General features: G+C 38.3%; 1 protein-coding gene across 1 annotated transcript in view; it reads right to left on the reverse strand.

Annotated features, from left to right (window-relative positions):
* LOC123316425 (dynein axonemal heavy chain 3) overlaps nucleotides 1-27,081 on the reverse strand; it is a 2,043,583-nt gene that overhangs the window by 767,300 nt on the left and 1,249,202 nt on the right. The window contains exon 36 of the mRNA XM_044902499.1: nucleotides 13,642-13,802. Within this exon, the coding sequence (XP_044758434.1) occupies nucleotides 13,642-13,802 (161 nt within the window). The remainder of the gene's footprint in view (nucleotides 1-13,641; nucleotides 13,803-27,081) is intronic.

A 27,081-nucleotide genomic window follows, 5' to 3' on the forward strand; every position in this document is an offset into this window, starting at 1 on the left:
TCCGTCTCTGACTTAAGGCTAGCCGACTTTAGAAAGGCGAAAGACAATTCTTCCGACAGATCTTGGTCTTTTAAACTCCTGAAAAATATGGAGTGCAGGCTCTTATTCATATGATGTTCGAGTAATGTATTCGACTGAGACTTCCGGATCAGTCTTGCTAGCCTTCTTTGGTCCGCTTGAGTGATCGGTGCTCCAGCACGCTCAGGATCGATCGACACGCCGGTTATACCGAGCTTCTCCAAGGCTCTCTGTGCAGCTCGGAATAGGAAGGCTCCGTGGTTCGCGAGTTCATGCTGAGCTACAAACTTCAGAAACGGATCTTCACTTCTTAGGACCCTTACTGCTGTTTCCAATGTTTGTTGATAGTGTTGATATTCCAAACATTGCAATCCTCTACCCCCCTGGCTTCGGGGAAGATAAATCCTCTGAATCGAGCTATTTGGGTGAAGGCTACGATTCATGTTCATCGTTTTTCTTGTTGACCTATCAAGATCGAGGAGTTCGTTCACCGTCCAATTTACCACCCCGAAAGAGTAGGTAAGTATCGGGATGGCTAGCATATTTGTAGCTGATACTTTGTTCTTTCCTGACAGCTGTGATTTCCAGATGTCTCTCAGCTTCTTCTTGTAGCTGGCTGATAAGGCGTCCTTTATCTGGGTTGTCTCCAGTACTCCCCTCTGTTTCATCCCGAGAAACTTATAAGTTTCTCCGTCTTCCAGACGTCGAAAAGTCATTCCATCTTCCAGTTGGATATCTTCTCCTGGATCATCAACCCTTCCCCTGCGGAGATGAAAAACAGCACACTTGTCCACACCAAATGACATTCCCACTGCAGAGGTGTACTCGGAAACGATATTCAATAGTTGCTGTAGTGCGGTCCTGGAGGGAGCGTAGAGTTTCAAGTCGTCCACGTACATTAGATGGGAGATCAGGTGGTTCCTTCTGCCTGGTGGACCGGCCTTGTATCCTATTCTGCTTGCCCTCAGCTCAATTGATAGTGGCATGAGTGTTATGCAGAATAATAACGGGCTTAGCGAATCTCCCTGGAACACTCCTCTTCTGTACCTCACCCATCCCGTATAAACGGTTCGTCCCTCTGCTCGGATGGCAAACTTCGTTTTCCACAACGCAATGATGCTTTCTATCGCATGGATGATGTTAGGGTGGACTTTCAGCATTTTTAATAGCCGTATGATCAGGTCGTGCGGCGAGGTGTCAAATGCTTTCGCGTAGTCTAACCATGATGTATGTAGGTCGCGCTTGTAATGTCTGGCGTCTAGGCATACGCTCTTGTCGATCAGCAAGTTGTCCTTGCATCCTTGCACTCCTTTCTTTGCTCCCCTCTGTTCGTAGATACTGTCCCACACTGGTCCAATAACCCTCAGAATTCGATCTTGAATAACACTTGTGAGTATCTTGTACAGTGTATTGAGGCAAGTGATTGGGCGATAGTTCTTGGGTTGCCCTAAGTCCCCTGATTTTGGTATCAGCACTGTCCTACCCTCCACCAACCATGAAGGAATGGGCTCACGGCGAATCAGCATTCCGCTGAATAATCTTGCCAGGTGTTTATGTGTAGCCGGAAAGCTCTTCCACCAGTAGTTCTGAATACCGTCTGGTCCGGGTGCTGTGAAATCATTCTTGTTCTTAAGGGCTTGTCTAATATCTTCGGCTGATATTTCAGAAAGTTCGTCGTTCTGCTGTAGGGTTTGATCACACATCTGCTGGAATCTGGGAAGTGCTGGAGTATCCCTGGTTTTTTCTGGTTGTTCGTACAGGCATTTCCAAAACTCTTCGACGTCCTGAGGTGATGGTGGGTTTTGCACCTCTTGCTGTTGAGGTTGAAATAATTTCGATGGTTCCGCGGTGAATGTGTTGTTATCTTCGATCCATCTTTTTCTCCTTATCAATTTCTTTCGTGCTGCTGCCAGTGATCTTATTTTATCTACAGCTTTCTGCTTCAGTAGATGGACTGTGGGCAAGTTAACAGTACCATGTATAGCACGAAGCTCCTCAATCATCTCCCTCATTCTCTTGCTCGGTTTAGTTTTTCCTTTCATAACATCTATGACACATTGGTACCAAGATGCCTGCTGCCTCATTGATTTTATTTTGATGTCAAGTCGATTCAGCCTTTTCCTATGCTTATTATTATTATTATTCGCAGCTGTACTTTTCGGTGGACATAGTAGATAAGCGGCTGCTCTCACTGCAGCCTCCACCTCTTCCAGTGAACAGGTCTCGTTAAGATGATCTTGGATGATGCTATTCAAAACGGCTAGATCTTCAGCCTTGTGTATTGATTTTATCCGGGTGGGTTTGATCAGTGGGTCTCCAACGGCAGCCTCAAATGCCTCTTTTGTATTGTCGACTAACTCTGATGAATCTCTCACTGTCCTTGGCCTTTGTTGCTGTCGGTCTGGAGCATCTGTCACCTGCTCTCCAGCTAGTTCTATCTCTGGAACTTCTCTCACTTGTTCCGTTCTTGGCCTTGCTTCCAGGGCTGCAGCTTCACTTCTGTGAGTCATCGCTTGGTGTTGTTGGTCCGGAGCATCTGTCACCTGCTCTTCAGCGCGTTCTATATCTGGAACATCTCTCACATGTTCCGTTATTGGCCTGTTGGGGCGTGTACCAGTCCTGGTTCGGCCCGCGATATCACTCAAAAGGGCTACAGCTTGTTCTTGAGTTATGTCAACCGTCAATTGCTGATGTTGGCTCAAAGCATCTGTCACCTGCTCCTCAGCTTGTTGTTCCAACCTTCCTTGCTCTCGAGACCGCTGCAAGATTCCTCTTCTTTTGAGATGACTGATCTGATCTCTCAGGTTTTGCTGCGTCATGTAGTTGAGGTCTGGACAATTTTCGCACCACAGACCATGCAGCCTATTCATGTATCCCCTTCTGTCGGGTCCTGATCTTCTGTATAGCGCAGACAGCAGGCTGTGCTGCTCGGGCGTCCACTTGTGGCGTCCCCTTTGTGCTGTCCTGTTTCGGCTGCCGGTTCCGACTACGGGGTGCTCTTGCGAGCTTTGAATCCCTATGCGACCGACAACCTGAACTCTCTCCTCGTCGATGTCCTCCTCGTCTAAAGGCGTAGCTTTTTGTGTGGCAGGCGCCCGCCTTCTCAGCGTTCTGCCGTTGGTGTCCCGCATGCTGTCACGTCCAGCACCAACTCCAGACGTGCCCTGACGATCCCCAGGCAGCGACTGTTTTCCGAGGCTTAGCTGATTTCTTTCCGACATCGGCTGAGAGTGACCGGGGTCCGCGGGGTTGTCACACCCGTATACTACTAAGTAGTACCCCCGTGCGTTATTATTATTATGACTTTAGCCTTGCGGCTTTCACACTCCTCTCCAGAGGAAAATTCACTTATCCCAGATATCTCAGATATCAAAAGGATGAAGCTCTGTTGGAGCCCTTTCCAGGTTTTCGGGCTCGTGATGGTGGTCGGGTCCGGGTCGCTCCTCGCCTCCTTGCTGTAGGTTGGATTCCTGCTCCACCCGCACTTCCTGTCGGAGCAGACGGTGTTCCTCTGCATTCCCCATGTACTTGCGTACAGTTCTCGCCGTTCCGAGCAGTACCGCCTTCTGCATGACTCTATAGATATTTTCGTCCAACTGAAGTTTCCTCAAGTTCTCTAGTAGTTTCTTCGGTATCAGGCCTGTAGATGAAATGACAATAGGGATGGTCTTGATATCTTTCAGCTTCCACTGTCTTCTGGTCTGTTCCTCGAGATCTCTGTATTTTGAAATTTTTTCAGTGTGCCTATCTAGAAGATTGGTATTATTTGGAATTGCCACGTCGATGAATAGTGCTCTGTCCTCATCCTTATTGAGCAATATGAGGTCTGGTCTATTGTGGGTTATTTTTCGGTCTGTGAGAACCGTGCGATCCCAGTAGAGCTTGTGATGTTCGTTTCCCAGCACAGCATCCGGATGGTAATTGTAATAAGGAACCTTTTTCGAAGTTAGAAGTTGGTGTTTTAGTGCCAATTCTTGGTGAAGAATCTTGGCAACAGCATCATGTCTATTTTTGTACTCCGTGCCCGCGAACTTCTGACATCCCCCGGTGATGTGCTGGATAGTTTCATGTGTCGCACAGCCATAACGACAGCTATCATCCGCCACTGAGGCATCCTTGGCGATGTACTTCATGTAATTTCTTGTTGGAATCACCTGATCCTGGATGGCGAGCATGAAGCCCTCTGTCTCAGGAAACAACCTTCCGGAAGTCAACCAGTAGTTCGACGCAGATATGTCGACGTAATCATGGTTGACGTCGTTCTGGTGCCTCCCATGCAAAGGTTTGCCAATCAGTTTTTGCATTTTACTTTCTGCAGAGTGTTCGACGGTTTCCAAGTGATCCTGTTGTAGCTTTAATGGTGTAGAACTATCAGCAACACAAACTACTCGATGGAGTTCTGACGAAGCTGCCTTGCTCAAAAAATATTTTCGAAGTCCTTCAATTTCCTGGGACATACGGTTGGACAAATCGACAATTCCTCTACCCCCAAGATGTCGTGGCAGCTCTGTCCGTTCTATTGAGCTTTTGGGGTGATGTTTATTGTGTTTAGTTATTATTATTATTATTATTATTATTATTATTATTATTATTATTATTATTATTATTATTATTATTATTATTATTATTATTATTAATTCTCGATGTTCACATTTATGATGGGAGAATTTTCCAACCAAAACTGAAAAATGTTACATCAAAATAACTTGAAATTTTCTAAGGAATCTATTTCTGCAATAAAAAAATGGCGTTCTGATCTGAAAAACGGAAGTTGACGTCATTTCCGGAAAAACCGGAGGTGCTCATGCCTTGAAAATATTTTATATTTCATCAGCATCGTGAAATACTCATGAGTGCCGAATTTCATGAAAATACCTTCAGTAGTTTCCCGTATAAATATGGGTGAGGTTCCCCGTGAAAGACCCTGTATAGTCGGTTAGAAAATACTTTTGAATAGTGGTCCAGGGGGTAGGCCAGATTTGGGCTGTTTTCTTAAATTAAATATTTTCTTGAATAAACAGCTGTGCTCTATGTAGAATCGTGAACAGTAGAAAATTATCATTTGAATGAATTATTCAAATTTGAACAATAAGAAAAAAATATAAAAATCCACAATTTCATCATGTAGAAATTCAAAAGTTCATTCACTCTTACACACATGTACACATGATCGAAATCAAGTTTTCATTTTAACAAATATGCACATGAATATTGTGATATTTACTTTCAACCAAACTTTTTGACTAATACTATACATCCTATTTCTGTATGAAGCAATAAAGATTCATTTATTTATATAACTGCCAGAAAAACCTCGGACGTTAGCCATTTGATCCGATTCGATTCAGATTCGAATAAATAATTATGGCATATTTTCTGAATCGACTAAATATAAAAAAAATTTAATCTTCAAGAAAAATGAAGATAACCTCAAGAATTTCCCACTAATGGACTCTCCACGAAAATAGAGGCCAGGACTTCTCTCAACGTTTCAACCTATCTAGTCTAGAAGTACTACGATCAACCAAAAGCAAGCAATTTGGGATACCCTGTAAGGTAATTTTCGCTTGACTGATATTTGTTCATAACCCTGCAAATCGGTGGACCTTAGAGTTGTATAAATAGTGCCCACTGTGTTACCTATTGATTTGAATTTGTGAACTCGAATTTTAATTTTCAATAGTTGTTTCAGCTGTGATTTCCAGATGTCTCTCAGCTTCTTCTTGTAGCTGGCTGATAAGGCGTCCTTTATCTGGGTTGTCTCCAGTACTCCCCTCTGTTTCATCCCGAGAAACTTATAAGTTTCTCCGTCTTCCAGACGTCGAAAAGTCATTCCATCTTCCAGTTGGATATCTTCTCCTGGATCATCAACCCTTCCCCTGCGGAGATGAAAAACAGCACACTTGTCCACACCAAATGACATTCCCACTGCAGAGGTGTACTCGGAAACGATATTCAATAGTTGCTGTAGTGCGGTCCTGGAGGGAGCGTAGAGTTTCAAGTCGTCCACGTACATTAGATGGGAGATCAGGTGGTTCCTTCTGCCTGGTGGACCGGCCTTGTATCCTATTCTGCTTGCCCTCAGCTCAATTGATAGTGGCATGAGTGTTATGCAGAATAATAACGGGCTTAGCGAATCTCCCTGGAACACTCCTCTTCTGTACCTCACCCATCCCGTATAAACGGTTCGTCCCTCTGCTCGGATGGCAAACTTCGTTTTCCACAACGCAATGATGCTTTCTATCGCATGGATGATGTTAGGGTGGACTTTCAGCATTTTTAATAGCCGTATGATCAGGTCGTGCGGCGAGGTGTCAAATGCTTTCGCGTAGTCTAACCATGATGTATGTAGGTCGCGCTTGTAATGTCTGGCGTCTAGGCATACGCTCTTGTCGATCAGCAAGTTGTCCTTGCATCCTTGCACTCCTTTCTTTGCTCCCCTCTGTTCGTAGATACTGTCCCACACTGGTCCAATAACCCTCAGAATTCGATCTTGAATAACACTTGTGAGTATCTTGTACAGTGTATTGAGGCAAGTGATTGGGCGATAGTTCTTGGGTTGCCCTAAGTCCCCTGATTTTGGTATCAGCACTGTCCTACCCTCCACCAACCATGAAGGAATGGGCTCACGGCGAATCAGCATTCCGCTGAATAATCTTGCCAGGTGTTTATGTGTAGCCGGAAAGCTCTTCCACCAGTAGTTCTGAATACCGTCTGGTCCGGGTGCTGTGAAATCATTCTTGTTCTTAAGGGCTTGTCTAATATCTTCGGCTGATATTTCAGAAAGTTCGTCGTTCTGCTGTAGGGTTTGATCACACATCTGCTGGAATCTGGGAAGTGCTGGAGTATCCCTGGTTTTTTCTGGTTGTTCGTACAGGCATTTCCAAAACTCTTCGACGTCCTGAGGTGATGGTGGGTTTTGCACCTCTTGCTGTTGAGGTTGAAATAATTTCGATGGTTCCGCGGTGAATGTGTTGTTATCTTCGATCCATCTTTTTCTCCTTATCAATTTCTTTCGTGCTGCTGCCAGTGATCTTATTTTATCTACAGCTTTCTGCTTCAGTAGATGGACTGTGGGCAAGTTAACAGTACCATGTATAGCACGAAGCTCCTCAATCATCTCCCTCATTCTCTTGCTCGGTTTAGTTTTTCCTTTCATAACATCTATGACACATTGGTACCAAGATGCCTGCTGCCTCATTGATTTTATTTTGATGTCAAGTCGATTCAGCCTTTTCCTATGCTTATTATTATTATTATTCGCAGCTGTACTTTTCGGTGGACATAGTAGATAAGCGGCTGCTCTCACTGCAGCCTCCACCTCTTCCAGTGAACAGGTCTCGTTAAGATGATCTTGGATGATGCTATTCAAAACGGCTAGATCTTCAGCCTTGTGTATTGATTTTATCCGGGTGGGTTTGATCAGTGGGTCTCCAACGGCAGCCTCAAATGCCTCTTTTGTATTGTCGACTAACTCTGATGAATCTCTCACTGTCCTTGGCCTTTGTTGCTGTCGGTCTGGAGCATCTGTCACCTGCTCTCCAGCTAGTTCTATCTCTGGAACTTCTCTCACTTGTTCCGTTCTTGGCCTTGCTTCCAGGGCTGCAGCTTCACTTCTGTGAGTCATCGCTTGGTGTTGTTGGTCCGGAGCATCTGTCACCTGCTCTTCAGCGCGTTCTATATCTGGAACATCTCTCACATGTTCCGTTATTGGCCTGTTGGGGCGTGTACCAGTCCTGGTTCGGCCCGCGATATCACTCAAAAGGGCTACAGCTTGTTCTTGAGTTATGTCAACCGTCAATTGCTGATGTTGGCTCAAAGCATCTGTCACCTGCTCCTCAGCTTGTTGTTCCAACCTTCCTTGCTCTCGAGACCGCTGCAAGATTCCTCTTCTTTTGAGATGACTGATCTGATCTCTCAGGTTTTGCTGCGTCATGTAGTTGAGGTCTGGACAATTTTCGCACCACAGACCATGCAGCCTATTCGTGTATCCCCTTCTGTCGGGTCCTGATCTTCTGTATAGCGCAGACAGCAGGCTGTGCTGCTCGGGCGTCCACTTGTGGCGTCCCCTTTGTGCTGTCCTGTTTCGGCTGCCGGTTCCGACTACGGGGTGCTCTTGCGAGCTTTGAATCCCTATGCGACCGACAACCTGAACTCTCTCCTCGTCGATGTCCTCCTCGTCTAAAGGCGTAGCTTTTTGTGTGGCAGGCGCCCGCCTTCTCAGCGTTCTGCCGTTGGTGTCCCGCATGCTGTCACGTCCAGCACCAACTCCAGACGTGCCCTGACGATCCCCAGGCAGCGACTGTTTTCCGAGGCTTAGCTGATTTCTTTCCGACATCGGCTGAGAGTGACCGGGGTCCGCGGGGTTGTCACACCCGTATACTACTAAGTAGTACCCCCGTGCGTTATTATTATTATGACTTTAGCCTTGCGGCTTTCACACTCCTCTCCAGAGGAAAATTCACTTATCCCAGATATCTCAGATATCAAAAGGATGAAGCTCTGTTGGAGCCCTTTCCAGGTTTTCGGGCTCGTGATGGTGGTCGGGTCCGGGTCGCTCCTCGCCTCCTTGCTGTAGGTTGGATTCCTGCTCCACCCGCACTTCCTGTCGGAGCAGACGGTGTTCCTCTGCATTCCCCATGTACTTGCGTACAGTTCTCGCCGTTCCGAGCAGTACCGCCTTCTGCATGACTCTATAGATATTTTCGTCCAACTGAAGTTTCCTCAAGTTCTCTAGTAGTTTCTTCGGTATCAGGCCTGTAGATGAAATGACAATAGGGATGGTCTTGATATCTTTCAGCTTCCACTGTCTTCTGGTCTGTTCCTCGAGATCTCTGTATTTTGAAATTTTTTCAGTGTGCCTATCTAGAAGATTGGTATTATTTGGAATTGCCACGTCGATGAATAGTGCTCTGTCCTCATCCTTATTGAGCAATATGAGGTCTGGTCTATTGTGGGTTATTTTTCGGTCTGTGAGAACCGTGCGATCCCAGTAGAGCTTGTGATGTTCGTTTTCCAGCACAGCATCCGGATGGTAATTGTAATAAGGAACCTTTTTCGAAGTTAGAAGTTGGTGTTTTATTGCCAATTCTTGGTGAAGAATCTTGGCAACAGCATCATGTCTATTTTTGTACTCCGTGCCCGCGAACTTCTGACATCCCCCGGTGATGTGCTGGATAGTTTCATGTGTCGCACAGCCATAACGACAGCTATCATCCGCCACTGAGGCATCCTTGGCGATGTACTTCATGTAATTTCTTGTTGGAATCACCTGATCCTGGATGGCGAGCATGAAGCCCTCTGTCTCAGGAAACAACCTTCCGGAAGTCAACCAGTAGTTCGACGCAGATATGTCGACGTAATCATGGTTGACGTCGTTCTGGTGCCTCCCATGCAAAGGTTTGCCAATCAGTTTTTGCATTTTACTTTCTGCAGAGTGTTCGACGGTTTCCAAGTGATCCTGTTGTAGCTTTAATGGTGTAGAACTATCAGCAACACAAACTACTCGATGGAGTTCTGACGAAGCTGCCTTGCTCAAAAAATATTTTCGAAGTCCTTCAATTTCCTGGGACATACGGTTGGACAAATCGACAATTCCTCTACCCCCAAGATGTCGTGGCAGCTCTGTCCGTTCTATTGAGCTTTTGGGGTGATGTTTATTGTGTTTAGTTATTATTATTATTATGACTTTAGCCTTGCGGCTTTCACACTCCTCTCCAGAGGAAAATTCACTTATCCCAGATATCTCAGATATCAAAAGGATTAAGCTCTGTTGGAGCCCTTTCCAGGTTTTCGGGCTCGTGGTGGTGGTCGGGTCCGGGTCGCTCCTCGCCTCCCTGCTGTAGGTTGGATTCCTGCTCCACTCGCACTTCCTGTCGGAGCAGACGGTGTTCCTCTGAATTTCCCATGTACTTGCGTACAGTTCCCGCCGTTCCCAGCAGTACCGCCTTCTGCATGACTTTATAGATATTTTCGTCCAACTGAAGCTTCCTCAAGTTCTCTAGCAGTTTCTTCGGTATCAGGCCTGTAGATGATATGACAATAGGGATGGTCTTGATATCTTTCAGCTTCCACTGTCTCCTGGTTTGTTCCTCGAGATCTCTGTACTTTGAAATTTTTTCAGTGTGCCTATCTAGAAGATTGTTATTATTTGGAATCGCCACATCGATGAATAGTGCTCTGTCCTCATCCTTATTGAGCAATATGAGATCTGGTCTATTGTGGGTTATTTTCCGGTCTGTGAGAACCGTGCGATCCCAGTAGAGCTTGTGATGTTCATTTTCCAATACAGCATCTGGATGGTAATTGTAATAAGGAATCTTTTTCGAACTCAGAAGTTGGTGTTTCAGTGCCAATTCTTGGTGAAGAATCTTGGCAACGGCATCATGTCTATTTTTGTACTCCGTGCCCGCGAACTTCTGACATCCCCCGGTGATGTGCTGGATAGTTTCATGTGTCGCACAGCCATAACGACAGCTATCGTCCGTCACTGAGGCATCCTTGGCGATGTATTTCATGTAATTTCTTGTTGGAATCACCTGATCCTGGATGGCGAGCATGAAGCCCTCTGTCTCAGGAAACAACCTTCCGGAAGTCAACCAGTAGTTCGACGCAGATATGTCGACGTAATCATGGTTGACCTCATTCTGGTGCCTCCCATGCAGAGGTTTGCCAATCAGTTTCTGCATTTTACTTTCTGCAGAGTGTTCGACGGTTTCCAAGTGATCCTGGTGTAGCTTTAACGGTGTGGAAGTATCAGCAACACAAACTACTCGATGGAGTTCTGACGAAGCTGCCTTGCTCAAGAAATATTTTCGAAGTCCTTCAATTTCCTGGGACATACGGTTGGACAAATCAACAATTCCTCTACCCCCAAGATGTCGTGGTAGCTCTGTCCGTTCTATTGAGCTTTTGGGGTGATGTTTATTGTGTTTAGTCAGCATCGTCCGTATTTTTCTCTGTAAAGCTGCTAAATCGGTGGTCGTCCAAGAGATAATACCAAATGAATAGCTCAGCGCCGAGCAAGCGTAGGTGTTAATCGCTTTTATCAGGTTCTTGCTGTTAAGACCAGTTCTCATTATCCTTCTCAATCTTCGGGTAAACTCCTCCGTTAATTCTTTCTTCATCTGGGTCTGATTGATTTTTCTTGCCTGTTTTATGCCTAGATACTTGTATGTGTCTCCTTCCTTCAATGCTTCAATTTCTGCACCTTCCTTGAGTTTGAACGTACCATCTTCCATTTTCCCTCTCGTTATGTTTAGCAGTCGGCATTTTTCTAGTCCAAACTTCATTTTGATGTCTTCCGAGAATCCTTCCACCATTTTCAGCATCAGTTGCATTTGTTTTTTGGTAGATGCGAAGAGTTTCAAATCGTCCATGTAAAGGAGATGATTCAGTTTCATCATAGTTCTACTGCCGCTCTTGATGGAGAATCCGTAGTCCGTAGAATTCAATCTATGAGACAAGGGATTCAGGGCCATGCAGAACCACAGAGGGCTCAGCGAGTCTCCTTGGAAAATTCCGCGTCTTATTGGAATAGGTCCTGTTGTAATGGAGCAATCTGCTGCTTTCATTTGAAGACTAGTACGCCAGGTTGACATGGCGTTTTTAAGGAACTTAACAATATTAGGATCCACCTTGTAAATCTTCAAGATCGTCAAGAGCCATTCGTGAGGTATAGAATCGAATGCTTTTTTGTAGTCTATGTACGCAGCGTAAAGATTCCTTCGCTTGGAGAACGCTTGATTGCAGATAACTGAATCTATTATTAGTTGTTCTTTGCACCCTCGGCTGTCTTTGGTGCATCCTTTCTGTTGCATGGCGATGATGTTATTCCTTTCGCAATGGTTGTAAATTCGGTTCGAAATGCACGATGTGATTAATTTGTACATCGTTGGAAGACATGTGATTGGTCGGTACTTGGATGGGTCTTCTGTATTCCTTTGGTCTTTAGGTAACAGGTATGTTGTGCCATGTGTAAGGAATACTGGCATTCTTTCAGGATTTTCAATGACATCATTTATTGCGGAGGTCAATTTGTCATGCATGATCCAAAGTTTCTTGATCCAGAAGTTCTGTAATCCATCAGGCCCAGGTGCTTTCCAGTTGTGCAGTCCTCTGATAGCTGATTTTACTTCTTCAATTGTGATCATGTCATGCTGCATCGGCTCATATTTTATAGCTTCAGATTTTTCATCTTCAATCCATCCGGTATTTCCATTGAACTGAGGTTTCGTTGATAATTGTTCGGTCCAGAATTGTTCAATGGCTTCCTTTGGTGGTAACTTTCCATTTTCTCCATCCGACGATGTGAGTGACCGGTAGAAAGATTCTTCGGACTTATTATTATTATTATTAATTCTCGATGTTCACATTTATGATGGGAGAATTTTCCAACCAAAACTGAAAAATGTTACATCAAAATAACTTGAAATTTTCTAAGGAATCTATTTCTGCAATAAAAAAATGGCGTTCTGATCTGAAAAACGGAAGTTGACGTCATTTCCGGAAAAACCGGAGGTGCTCATGCCTTGAAAATATTTTATATTTCATCAGCATCGTGAAATACTCATGAGTGCCGAATTTCATGAAAATACCTTCAGTAGTTTCCCGTATAAATATGGGTGAGGTTCCCCGTGAAAGACCCTGTATAGTCGGTTAGAAAATACTTTTGAATAGTGGTCCAGGGGGTAGGCCAGATTTGGGCTGTTTTCTTAAATTAAATATTTTCTTGAATAAACAGCTGTGCTCTATGTAGAATCGTGAACAGTAGAAAATTATCATTTGAATGAATTATTCAAATTTGAACAATAAGAAAAAAATATAAAAATCCACAATTTCATCATGTAGAAATTCAAAAGTTCATTCACTCTTACACACATGTACACATGATCGAAATCAAGTTTTCATTTTAACAAATATGCACATGAATATTGTGATATTTACTTTCAACCAAACTTTTTGACTAATACTATACATCCTATTTCTGTATGAAGCAATAAAGATTCATTTATTTATATAACTGCCAGAAAAACCTCGGACGTTAGCCATTTGATCCGATTCGATTCAGATTCGAATAAATAATTATGGCATATTTTCTGAATCGACTAAATATAAAAAAAATTTAATCTTCAAGAAAAATGAAGATAACCTCAAGAATTTCCCACTAATGGACTCTCCACGAAAATAGAGGCCAGGACTTCTCTCAACGTTTCAACCTATCTAGTCTAGAAGTACTACGATCAACCAAAAGCAAGCAATTTGGGATACCCTGTAAGGTAATTTTCGCTTGACTGATATTTGTTCATAACCCTGCAAATCGGTGGACCTTAGAGTTGTATAAATAGTGCCCACTGTGTTACCTATTGATTTGAATTTGTGAACTCGAATTTTAATTTTCAATATTGAGAAATATATTGATTGATAGTATCGATTAATTCAATTTGATCATCTTCTCATGAACAACTTGTACATTTTAGGTCAAAACAGAAAACAGTGTCATAATACTCTATAATAAGAAGATTGAAAATCGTGAAGAATGGACGAAGTCAGCTTTGTAGAGAAGCTGTTACATCATCCATTCTCAATATGACTCGATAAATCTGATGATATTCAATTACTCACCAATCTATCGTGCACCCATTTATCAGGGAAGGAAACATTCTGCATCTCAATCTGAACGCATCACCAATTGGGCTCATACATAAAGCAACATGTAAGTTACTTTTCACTCTTTCAATAAAATAGTTGTACAGTGCAAGGGGTGTGGAGTCAATTTTTTTCGGCTGCAAAAAGATACCAATGAACAAATTATAATGTTATTTATATTTTCAATAAGGTCAAAATGTAACAATTTCCGAATTGTGTTGAAATTTAATGCGCTTCGGTCGATAACGATTGGCGGTAGTCAATGAAGAATAAGCTAGTAATATTTTTATTTAATGATCATTATGGGGCCTTGTTTGGTTCACATCAAGATTCATTCCATATGAAGCGAGCGAGCAACCATCTACAGGCACTTTTTTACGTAGAATCCATTGATGAGCTCAAAATATTTTTTATTTGTAATCATAAGATGAACTTCCATTTTTTGAAATGCAAACTTTTGTCAGAAGATTCTATATATGGAAGTGCCTAAGAAAGTTGAAGTTCAAGATCTGTTATTTCAAAGACAAAAAAGTTATGAGAACTTTTCGGAATCATCAAAATCAAAATTTTTGTATATAACTCGAAATCTAAAAAAGATAGGCCGATTCTGTTTTCAGATTTGGATAAGTCATGAAAAAAGAGCTCGGCAATGTGTCATCCGTTTTCTTCTAGCTGCGACAGTTGTCGAGATCCCCTCAGTGTACTATGAATTTTGCTCACCCTGTACTTTGAACCGATTCTAAACAGTTCAAAGTAAAACCAAAACCAATATTACATTCCCAATAAACACAGATACGTGGAAGTAACGTTGAGTTTTTAAGTATCGTTTACGTTGAGAAACCGGCAAAATGTCGTAAGGAAATACGTTTCGTTCTAGTGTTACAGTAACGTAGCGGACAATGTTTTTGGAATGGAAATTCTACGGGAGAATAACGTTGCAATTCGATTCAAATTTACATTGTTAAAATACACAATAAAAATTATTTCAGACAATTTTATCGTTCCGAAGATTTTATTCGATGGTGAGGAATATCAGTCACAAGGAACAGTTGTATACAATTTATTCGATGGCAACCTTTCTGAGCATTGATTGATGAAGGAGCTAAATGCTCAGAAACGTTGCCATTGAATGAATTGTATACAACTGTTCCTTGTGACTCATATTCCTCACCATCGAACAAAAAAAAAAACCTTGATGTTAATTTTGAAATATACATAGCATGGGATATTTTTCAAATATTTATGAAATATTTGTACGCAAGGTTTTGAATATTTAATAAATCTTTCGTTGAAATATTCATGAAATAAAGTTTTGTCCGACTTTTTCTCACATTGAAATATTTTATGAAATATTTCATATAGATTTTTGAAATATTTTCTACAACATTGTGTGAAATCTTTTCTAAAGATCATAGTAATATTACATGGAATATTTACGCAAGATTTCTTCTAATTGAAGAAAATGTTTCCTGAAATCTTCAGAAGAGGTTTTCGAAATCTTCCAACGAGGGGGTCTGAAATGTTACGAAATATATTTCTGCGATGTTTGTGTAAAGTTGCTGGAATTTTTCTAGAAATATTTTTGGAAGATTTATATGCAATAATAGGAAATATTTCCATGAAAATTTAGGAAATGTTTTGAATTATATTAAGCGTTATCTACCTTGAAATATTCTGCAATAATATGCAAAAAAATATCTTGCGGAGTCTCTGAACAACATTTCGCCAGGGTAGCTGAATAACTCCATAAAATACATGTTCCTGAAGAATTGAGCAATACTTTGAACATATATCTTCAAAGTAATACAAAATTTTTAAGGATTTGTATTTTATAAAATCCCTTGCTAAATATTCTTCAAAGATCTCGCAAGATATTTTTTGAGGAACATTATATTTATATGTATAAGGTTTTCCTGAAATAGTATAACAAGGTTATATTTGTATTGAATAGATCAAAATCAGTTAAAAAAATTTATTCAGTTTCCATTAACTGCATTAAAATATGTATCAATATACACGAAACCTTTATCTTCGTCATCAGGATCTGCAGATAATTGAAATGGAAATTGTCGTTGGCTACTGGCATTCCTGGAATAAATATATTTTTATGATTTTTCGGAAACAGATAGTTTCATTTTTTGTCAATTTAGGGTCATGAAAGTTCTTCTATGAAGAATTGTGGTAATTATCGCAAAATTGGAGGAGTAATTAATATGTACTTTTCAGAAAATTAATTGAGCAGCAGTAAATACGGGGTCTTCATTAAAGATTGTTACATAGCATTTGGCTTCAAATGATGCTCCTTACTAGAGGGTTTTGAACTGAATAACATCATAGAATTTCGAAATTGACGTCAACTGGTGTAAAAATTATTTATAAAGAACCTGTCTGTACTAGATGATACTACATGGGTGGTATGGAATATTTATAGTACTGAAAAGATACACTTTTTGCTATTAGAACAAATAGATGCTAACAGAAGATTATATAGTGCAAGTCTCTAACTTTGAACAAATTCAGTAAATCGAAGGCATTTTTTTTGTCGTAAATATGCCCGGACAGAGCGATCGGTAGTTTAAGTTTCGCTATTTTTCATTCAGAAAAATGTTGTAGAGCGTGACCTTAATTTCAGACATGACGTCAAAGATAATTTTTTTATGACTACTCTTAAGTTACACATACGCATCCAAATATTAAGTTTTTATTTCATATTCTTTTGTTCGATCTTTCAACAAACGTTGTGACCCACAGAACGACAAAATAATGAATATCCTCGTTAATCTTCGCTGCTACTCTCATTAATTAGTTTTATTCAACTTTTTATTTGACAGAAAACGATTATCAAGAACCTCGTGACATTCAATTTTTGCAATAACCGAGTTATTTCTTCGAGGTAAATCAGAATCCCTCGTTTTCGAACTAGTCGATGTTTGTTGAATATCTTTTCAACGACAAAAAATAAGACTTTGATATTTGGTACATACTTAAGTGTAACTTGATAAAACATTCAGAAATGGACTTAAAAAATCGAGAGGATAACCACTATGTGAAAAATGTACATTGATTTCGGAAATCAAGATGATTTCGACGATGATTTCGGGATTTCGAATGATGATTTCGTGATTTCGGATGATGATTTCGGTCTTCAAAAGTACATCGATTTCGAAAGTGGTTAGCCCCTCGGAAAAATTAAAAAAATTTCGATAATGTATCAAATTACAGTATCATATTCCTAAACTTAAGAAAACGCCATTTAAAAATACTAATCAACATGTGCTAGTATATTTACAACTTAGAACATAGAATATCAGGAAGGAGCTTTTTCGAATAAATGTGACGGGAATTGTGCGACGGAAACGGCCATATTGGTCTTCCAAATTCTGATTTGAAAACATTGAACTCTATGTTCTCATAGAGTTCAATGTTTGAAAATGGCAGACTTGGAAGTCAAATGATTCTGTTATCTGTGGCCAAATGAACATAGTGATGTTTTAACTTAATTTTGTTAATTTGAATTCCTGAAATTTGCTGGAAATAAGGATTTTGGATATTTTAGCGTGAATAATTCATAGGTAGGTGATTTTTTAAGCTGGTATTAATTATGAGTTTCTGAATTTCATGACATAACAAGGTTATCCCATGACAATAACCCTCCATGGGCGTAGGTGATGTTAAGTCATAGACCCTAATACCATTAAGCCAAGCAGTGTTAGGCGGGGTGAATTTCCGCTTTTATTATCAATTTGAACGAGCGTGAAAAAGCTTCTGACTTTACGTCAGTGCTTTCCTAATTTTTTTGATTAATCAGAATCAACTGACTATTGAAGTTAGTTTTTTGGAAACTTCATTGTCCTACGCCACTGTTGAAACGGAAATATATGTCGGCCATATTTCTCCTCTATTCCGGTCAAATTGAAATGAGCAATATGCTCCTTCCTGTTATTCTATATTCTAAGATTTACAACAAAAACACTGCCCTTTTTCACAGAATTTGTTTGAAGTTAGACGTACACACTCTATGAAGTGAAGTCATTATTTACAAAACAACAAGAGCCCTAAAAAAATTCTCATCACGAGAACAATTTTAGTGCAGATTCTATTTTGACAGCAACTAGTCGTAAAAAGAAACACAAAATTCATTCTATTCTGAGGGTTAACTGAAGAAAAGCATAAAATCTCAGGATCTGAAAAAATTATAAAACTCACTTTTTATTCCGTCCACCATCTGAAGTCATCCAACCATATCCGTATGGGTAACACTTTGTATTATTTCGGCATCTGTCGCTTCTTCATATTTTGTCCTGACACCAAAAGATACTGCAAAACATTCACAGTATGAGGTATGATACAACTTCAATCAAATGATATAATACGAGTAGAAATCCATAAAACAAGGAATTCATCACCTCCCAATCACATGTTAAGATATTATAAAAAGAATAAAGATTAATTCGAAAATTTCATTGAAAAGATTCAACCTGTCGTTGATGAAAAATAATAAAAATGAACATATACAAATATTTCGGTGTCATTATGGCACAAATGGATAGATTTAATAACACGTGTAAGTAGATGGAAAACGTTAAAGAGGAAATAAGTTACTTACCAAGAATCAAGTGGTTATCAAACTGGAATTTATTTCGTTCCATATCAATACACACGTTAGTCTCACACAAACACACGAAACGATCGAGACAACGCGCAAACGACAAAATCAAAATGGCACCAATGAATGCTTCCTTGTTCGGCTTGCGCTTCTTCGAATGGAACCCGAATCTCACGTAGTGCCTACTATCGTTTCTCGTTTCTGCACTGACTCTGAGCAGCTGGCTAGAGTGGCTAGTGATCAGCGTTGCCGGGTCCAGAAATTTTATTCCCCAGTATACGGTATCCAGAGTAGAGTAAATCTTTACTATGTTGAATTACCTAGATTATGGTTTTTTATTTTTATCAAGCCTTGAGAAGAACGGAGAGAGAATATCGACTTCTGAAAGTAGTACTTATTGAGTTCATTTGTATCCAAGGAATAAAATAAATAAAGTCAGTTCCTAAAGACAATATGATTAAAAATAATTCATCTACTTCACAAATTATTTATTACTTATAATGATTGAATGCCGATTATACAGTTACAGATAGAAGCTGAATCCAATGTTGAACCCAATTGAACTGACTGCCTGACAATGACAAAATAGACCTGAACTGTCCAAAATTACAATGGATTCAACTTTGAACTCGGTTTGAACCTGAACTGTAGAATGTGAAACCGTGGCTTAGAGTAATTGAAGATAGTGTAATATATGAAGTAGAACAGATTTCTGGACATCGGAAAATAAATCGTAGGGAAATTTCTCCAACCTGGCATCGCTGCTGATTCTATCGGGGGGGGGACTGGGAATGCCGCGTCGACGCACACTAGTCCAGTCGAGAGAAGAGCGCGTTATTTGTTAAGTTAACTAGGATACGACGAAAATTTAAAGCTGCATTTAATATACATAAAGGGGTAGTAGGTGAATGTAATTGAGTATCTCCGAAGTAATTCAAGGGATAAAATGAAATATGAATTAATTTTCAATATAGACTATATCGTCAAATATATTCATACAGATAGATATTTTGTTGTTGTTATTTGCTCTTTCGACGTACTATTATGACTACCCAGTGAAAAGACAGTAACTTTAGACAAGAGGGATGCTAACGTCAAAACATTGAATGAAAAGTCAGTAGAATATTTCACGGATATAACCCAAAATATTCCGCACAAAAATCCGAAGATGTGTTGAAATATTCCTGCAGTATTTCTTATATATTTATTTAAATATATGAATTCTTATATGAAAACGTTTCGGTCAAATTAAAATATCAATATCTTTCAAAAATATTTCCTGAAATATTTCATGAAATATCAACAATTTATTTGGGCTTCCACTTCATCTTTCAGAAATATTGCAAAGAAATATTCTGGAGCGATTTCTGAAATATTTATTGTAGCATTACTTGAAACGTTAATGAAATGTTCAGTTGCATTATAGGTACTTTGGAAGACAAATAAAATATTTTATACATATTAGCGTTCTTCATACACATTATTCGCCAGCCAATCTTTCAAAGAGCATTCAGTAAGATTTCGGTAATGAAAATTGATATAATTTCCACACTTTCAGCTTTTCATCGGAAATCTTCCACTGAAATATTACTTTAAGGTGTTTTCCAATGTATTATGTAGACGAATTAGAAAAATTTAGTTTATATTCCTGCAAATATTTTTTTAAAAAATAGAAATATTTCCCACAAATATTCTGATTCCTATGGATATTTATTTTCCTGGAATATTGCAAAATCTGTCATAAAAATTTCGTAGAATATTTCATGAAATATTAATGAATCTTATGGAGTCATATTTCATGAAACATTTATTATATATCCTGGAAATATTCTGTCAATCTTGCGAAAACTTTCTTGCCGTAAATATTCTCGAAACCTTTCATAAATATTTCAATGAAATCTTTCTTGAGAATATTTTGAAATTTTTCACTGCAATATTCCATGCTATGTGGGTACGTTTCGTTCTAGTGTTACAGTAACGTAGCGGACAATGTTTTTGGAATGGAAATTCTACGGGAGTATAACGTTGCAATTCGATTCAAAGTTACATTGTTAAAATACACAATAAAAATTATTTCAGACAATTTTATCGTTCCGAAGATTTTATTCGATGGTGAGGAATATCAGTCACAAGGAACAGTTGTATACAATTTATTCAATGGCAACCTTTCTGAGCATTGATTGATGAAGGAGCTAAATGCTCAGAAACGTTGCCATTGAATGAATTGTATACAACTATTCCTTGTGACTCATATTCCTCACTATCGAACAAAAAAAAAACCTTGATGTTAATTTTGAAATATAATTTTATTTGTTTTTTCTTCTCACCCCTCCTCGCCTTGTGATCGTGCACAATAGCCAAAATTATCTCTTATCGAACTAGGTTCATGAAGGCACAAATATCCACGACCGTGGTGGGACAAGGCAAGTCGACAATATTCATTCTCGGCCGTTTTGAATAACCTATCCAAGATGAGGGATAGATTGCTATCTCCAGTTTGTCTGCCTATCTATCTTTGTAGTTATCTATCTATGGTTTGCATTTCACAATTATGGTTTGACGTTATCTATCTCAAGGCAAGGAAAGTGTAAATATTTGAAGATTATGTATAAAAGGTTAATCGTGTGTATGACTACATACCCGTATACACCGTTTCATTAAACGAGCTTAATTCCTTAATGTCTTTTTTTCCCATAGAGATTCAATGCTAAAACGTCGTTCAATGAAAGGTGCATACGGCAATAAATACATCACAATAATTGTTGGTCGAGATTCTGAACCACGCAATACTTATGATATCCTCAACCGTAAGTACCTTCAAATGAAAGCGCCGTTGTTATCGATATTCATTTTTCATTAATTTCAAGTTCTGAAGGCAATTATTTTTTCAGCCTAAATCAAAACCAATGACTAAATAAAGGTCATGCGTTTGGTAGAATTTGTAGCAGCTGATGCGGTTATTACCAGCAGAGCTATTAATGCTACCAACAATAATAACATTGCGCCCTCAAATATGGATTAATTAAATCCAATAATTCACTCATAGCACCTTTACTCAGTTGAATTCTACATGTGAACTCGTAATCATTCAAAATAATCATGTAATCAACTCGTGCTTTATAAACTGTTTGTATTATGGTCTCTTCCGATTCACTTTCTTCTCATCAACCATCTCTAATAATTTAATGTCGCTGTCGTCGCTACCCAAATAATCTATTTTTTAAGGTTAATAACAATTCAATTGTCAAGAAAACAGCACTGAAATGCACCCTGATAAAAATTTCCAATGCTTATCTCTACCCCTTACTGCTCGAACTCGACAGATCAAAAAACTGAACTACCGGAGATAATTTTCACAATCGATGGTTTACTTCAAATTTCTTTGAAACGCAGATAGGCGCATATATATTGAAAGTTCCTATCTCTGGTTGTCAATCTAACCTGATTTGAGAGGAAGGGATAGATCGCTGGGGCCAGTGAGAATCGCTATCTGCAGATAGAATATTGAAACGTAAACAAGCACAAAAAGACAGATCGGTCTATCCCTAGTATCTATCTATCCACCGTTTTGATGGATAGATAGGTTATTGAAAACGGCCGTTAGAAAATTATGTACAGAGTTCATTATCATATATTATCAATGAAAATGACCTGCCAACTTGACCGAACCAGTTTTTGAGATTTTTTTATTGAAAGAACAATTGAAAAGTGTCTTTAGAATGTAACATTTGTTTTTCAATATCACAGAAATAGAAGCACCAATTTACAGAGCCGAAAAATGAGTTTGCCATCATAACTTGAAAACAAAAGAAGTTAGAGGGATGCGGTTTTGGCCATCATCCAACTTTTGAATATCGAGGTCAGAAACGTGCCATCCTTTTTCCCTAGTTCTCACGGTTACAGAGCTGCTATTCAATCCCATCGAATATTGCCCACCTTTTGGTATCGTTTCTACTCTCTTCAAAAGAAGCTACTTGAGAAATAAAAAAAAACTGTTTCACACTTCCATACTTATTAGACCCGTCGTAAAACTGGTGCAGCTTATGTTAACATACGCAGCACTACTCTTTACCCTTCTGAAAAACTCACCACTTCATCAACTCCAGATTTTTCAAACCAAAATTTTACAAATAATTACGAATAGAAATTGAAATACCCGTATTAGACGGAGAGGCAGTGCCAAAAAAGTCTATGAATTCATTGAGTCCGTTTTTATCCAGGTGATTATAATCATAATATACAATTAAATGTTGTGGTCAGTCAAGTGGATATTAGAACCGGTGCCTCAGGTGAGCGGTCCAACATGTCGTGATCACCGACATAATAAAATAAAGGATCCCGCACACTTACTCAGGAAAAGCAAGTCCAATGAATTTTCCCCATTTTCACATATTATATTTATGTCAACCTTAAGAACAATATATCAGATTTTCACGAAGGTCTTACATCCGGTTTGTTCTATAGGGCGTTCAAAAGTTGAGGCTACGGAAAAATGAATCTTTAAATTTTGATGATAATTGTTCTAAATTTCAGAATTCCATCATGATGCCTTGGGTTCTGAATAACAAGATATCACAGATATCTGAACACCGCCCACCACGTTAAGTTTCGTTATACAGGCTGTTCCATGAAGCTGTATAAGTAACTGAATGTAACTTTGTTAGTGACTTTGGGACCATCCTGAGTTTTTCAAAATATGATTCCATAATGTATGTCCACCTCTGTAGGAAGTTTCATTAATATACAAACAACAGGTGCTAAATTATTCAGGTTTAAATTCGGATTTCATACAATTTTTCTTTAAAACTTATATGTAGTTGAGATTGCTGTCAAGGAATATAGGTTTTCATTCAGTATAATTATTATGATAGGTATTAACGGTCGATCGAAAGGTGTTTATATTCAGGAATGTACAGGATGGACATAATTCGGTGTCACTAATCTCCTCATTTCGCTATCTCAAAATCTGTTTATATAGAAAAATATTATTATCATTCTAGGTTGTTGTATCTTTGAGCACTCTAAGGATGCATATTTTCTTAAATATTATACCATAAAATTATGTCGACCTTTGTGAAAAATTTCATTCGTGTATAAATAATTAAAAGATTGTTGCCAAATCATCCAGGTTTTAGTTCATTACTTGAAATAATAATTATCAACAATTTACATAAATCATCTGACAATCCTTGTTTTATTTCGCATAGAAAAGTGAGAAGATCTTTCTTAGAAATGTGCCTCGATTCAGTTTCATCTTCGGGAACTGGCAAACACTGTCTAAACAAGTCAAGAAATTCATCTTTTGTAATTGGACAAAGGACTTTGAATTCCTCATCAGTAAAATCCTTCTCGTCATGATACCTCCATTTAAGGGCTTCTTCATGGCATTCGCGCATTTTTTTTTGTAGAAATGTAGAGATTTGTATTCCGTTCATACTAATGTATTTCTTTATGTATCGTAAACCAACAAGGAGAGGACGAGGTATAAAAAAATCCTCATTCATGTGGTGTCTGCAAATTCTAGCATTCTTACTAATATATATGTCATGTGCTATGAAAATTTCCACTCTGCATTTCAGTGTTAACCTGCAAAGATCACCACCAAAATGCAAATGAAGCACGCATGACTTGGAGTTTGACGCAAAGTATTTAATTTAGCTGGTACTGTAGAATCATCATTTATGTCGTTGATTTCTTCAGTTATCTCTTTCGAACAATTAATGTACAATCTTGTTAATGGGTTACTTCAAATGTTCAACTACCAGTAATTCTAATACTTTACTCTTCTCTATCTATTCGTTTAAGGTTATTTAATGGAAACTCATGATCACATAGGAAACATGCATATCTATTTCGCGCATTCATTGCTGTCTTTTCACATTAACTTTCTATAACTTTATACCCATAATGGTCGCAACGATTAAAAAAAGGTTAGGAAAGCTAACCAACCGTTCAAGTAGCCTACAGAATTCATAAAAAATCAAATAATTGACAGTAATCTCAACTACAGATAAGTTTTGAAGAAAAATGGTATGAAATCCGAATTTAAATCTGAATAATTTTGCAACTGTTCTTTGTACATTAATGAAACTTCCTACAGAGGTGGACATACATCCTGGTATCATATTTTGAAAAACTCAGGGTGGTCCCAAAGTTACTAACAAAGTTACGTTCAGTTACTTATAGAGCTTCATGGAACAGCCTGTATAACGAAACTTAACGTGGCGGGCGGTGTTTGGATATCTGTGATATCTTGTTATGCAGAACCCAAGGCATCATAATGAAATTCTGAAAATTAGAAGAATTATCATCAGAATTTAAAGATTCATTTTTCCGTAGCTGCAACTTTGGAACGCCCTATAGAACAAACCGGATGTAAGACCTTCGTGAAAATCTGATATATTGTTCTTAAGGTTGATATAAATATAATATGTAGAAATGGGGAAAATTCACTGGACCCGCTTTTCTATGCAATGAACATACCAAATTGTATTTTAAAAACAAAAAATTTTTCCATATAATGTTACACCAGTTACAATTGTCATTAAATAACCTCAAATTCGGTAATGTACGAGATGATTTTAATTTACGTGAATGTATTAATGTTTGTATCTGTTTATTTTAGACACCCTGAAGAAGCAATAAAGTATTGCGAAAGCTTGGTTTAGAAAAAAGAGTACCACATTTTTTCCTATCAAAAGTGAGCCTCTATTTCCTGAAACATATGTTTATAGTTCAAAAAGGCTCTTACCTCAAACTACACTATATATATATATATATATATTTAATAGTCTTTAAGATTATTGATATAATTCTCCCTACAAAAGTAGTCGTTATACCCTTATTCACAAATATATATATATATATATATATATATATATATATATATATATATATATATATATATATATATATATATATATATATATATATATATATTCAGTTTATTAGTTAAGGGTATAACGACTAATTTGATGGGAGAATTTTTAAGTCAAACTCTTCATTCTATGCCAAGCTTTCGAATATTTATTTTATTCTTCATCAGGGCTTCTGAAATACAAACATATACATAAATTTCACAATTCATTTTTGTTTCCTTTCCAAACTCACTGAATATGAGGTTATATAATATAGGAGTTCTCCAAAGCTTCAAACAATTTTACTGGACATCACCGAGTTACCGAACAAATATTTTCTGATTATTTACTTATTGTGTCAATTTAGTATTTCTATATGACACCTGACATCTAACCATCGACTGGACCATCGAAAAATATGGAGTTTCTTTCTGATTGTTCTAACAGGTACTTATATATGATACTTAATTTGTTTGTGTCTGTTTTTTTATTGATGGCATTTCCTTGTTTATTTATCTCTATCATTTCTTATATAATTCTTTTTTGGTAATTTTTTTCTATCCTCAATACTTTCACATCCTGGAAATTAATTTCGTGATTTGAATTGAAAGCATGTGTTGCTAACGCACATCTCTCATGATGTTTTGTTATATCTGATTTATGTAACGCTAGCCTGCTTTTCAACCACTGAGATGTTTGTCCGATATATTTTCCTTCACAGTTTTCACACTCAATTTCATAAACAACATTGCTTTTCAATAAATTTGGTATTGGGTCTTTTAGTCTCTTGTACAAATTTCCTACTGTTTTCTGGTTATATACAGCTATCTTTACATTTTCTTCATGAAATATTCTTTTTAATTTTTGTGTCAATCCGTTTATGTTTGGATAGGAAGCATAGCGGGTCTCTTCATTTGTGTTTTCGTTTCTTTGGGGTTGGATGTTTGTTGTGTGAGTGGAGAACAGTAACTTATTTAACATTCCATTTGGGTATCCATTTTGTCTGAACACTTCAAGTAATCTGTTAATTGCTTCCCTCTCATATGACTCGTGGCAAATCTCACTTACTCTTTGTTTCATTTGTTCTATCACATTTATTTTCATATTTATGTTATGATTGGAATTGAAGTGTATTATCTTATCTGAATTTGTTTCTTTTCTGTACCATTTTAATCTTATTTGATCTTCATGTCTCTGTGCTTTCGTGTCTAAAAAGGGCACACTTAGTTCGGCATCTTCTACTTCTAAAGTAAATTGTAAATTATTGGAGTATGAATTGAAGCTGCTCAATATGGTCTGGGTTTCTTCCTTTGGTACAGATGTAAAGATGTCATCTACAAATTTTTTCAGGAATGGTATCCTGAATGGCAATTTTCCAATACTTGATTTCACTAAGTGGTCCATAACATACTGAGCCAGTCTCGGGCTTAATTTTGAACCCATTGCACAACCGAATACTTGGAGGTAATATTCTCCTCGGAACACACAATAGTTATTTTCTAACAGGAAAACAGTTATCTCTAGGAACAACTCCATCTTCAGACTTGTGTGTTCTTTTATTTCGTTCCAACTCTGTTTGAGGACTTCAATAATCTCATTTTTATCCAAATTTTCAAATAAATTGACCACATCGAGAGAAATCAATGTGTAGTCTTTGGGTAATTTGAAGTTGTTTATTGATGTTGCAAAGTGAAACGTGTCTCTTACGTAATATTCATTTTCTTCATTATAGGCGTCCTTCAAGATATCAGCAATGAATTTTGATAATTTATTCAATGGACTGTTTATACTCGATATAATGGGTCTCATAGGATATCCACTTTTATGTATTTTCGGATTTCCATACATTCTGGGAGCGACTGAGTTATATGTTCTCATTTCTTTTGCCTTTTCTTTTGATATGTGTTTTAATTTTTCTAGTTCATTTACGTATTTATTGCATTTTGTTTGTAA

Source organism: Coccinella septempunctata, chromosome 7 (assembly GCF_907165205.1).
Source record: "Coccinella septempunctata chromosome 7, icCocSept1.1, whole genome shotgun sequence".
Lineage (NCBI taxonomy): Eukaryota > Metazoa > Arthropoda > Insecta > Coleoptera > Coccinellidae > Coccinella > Coccinella septempunctata.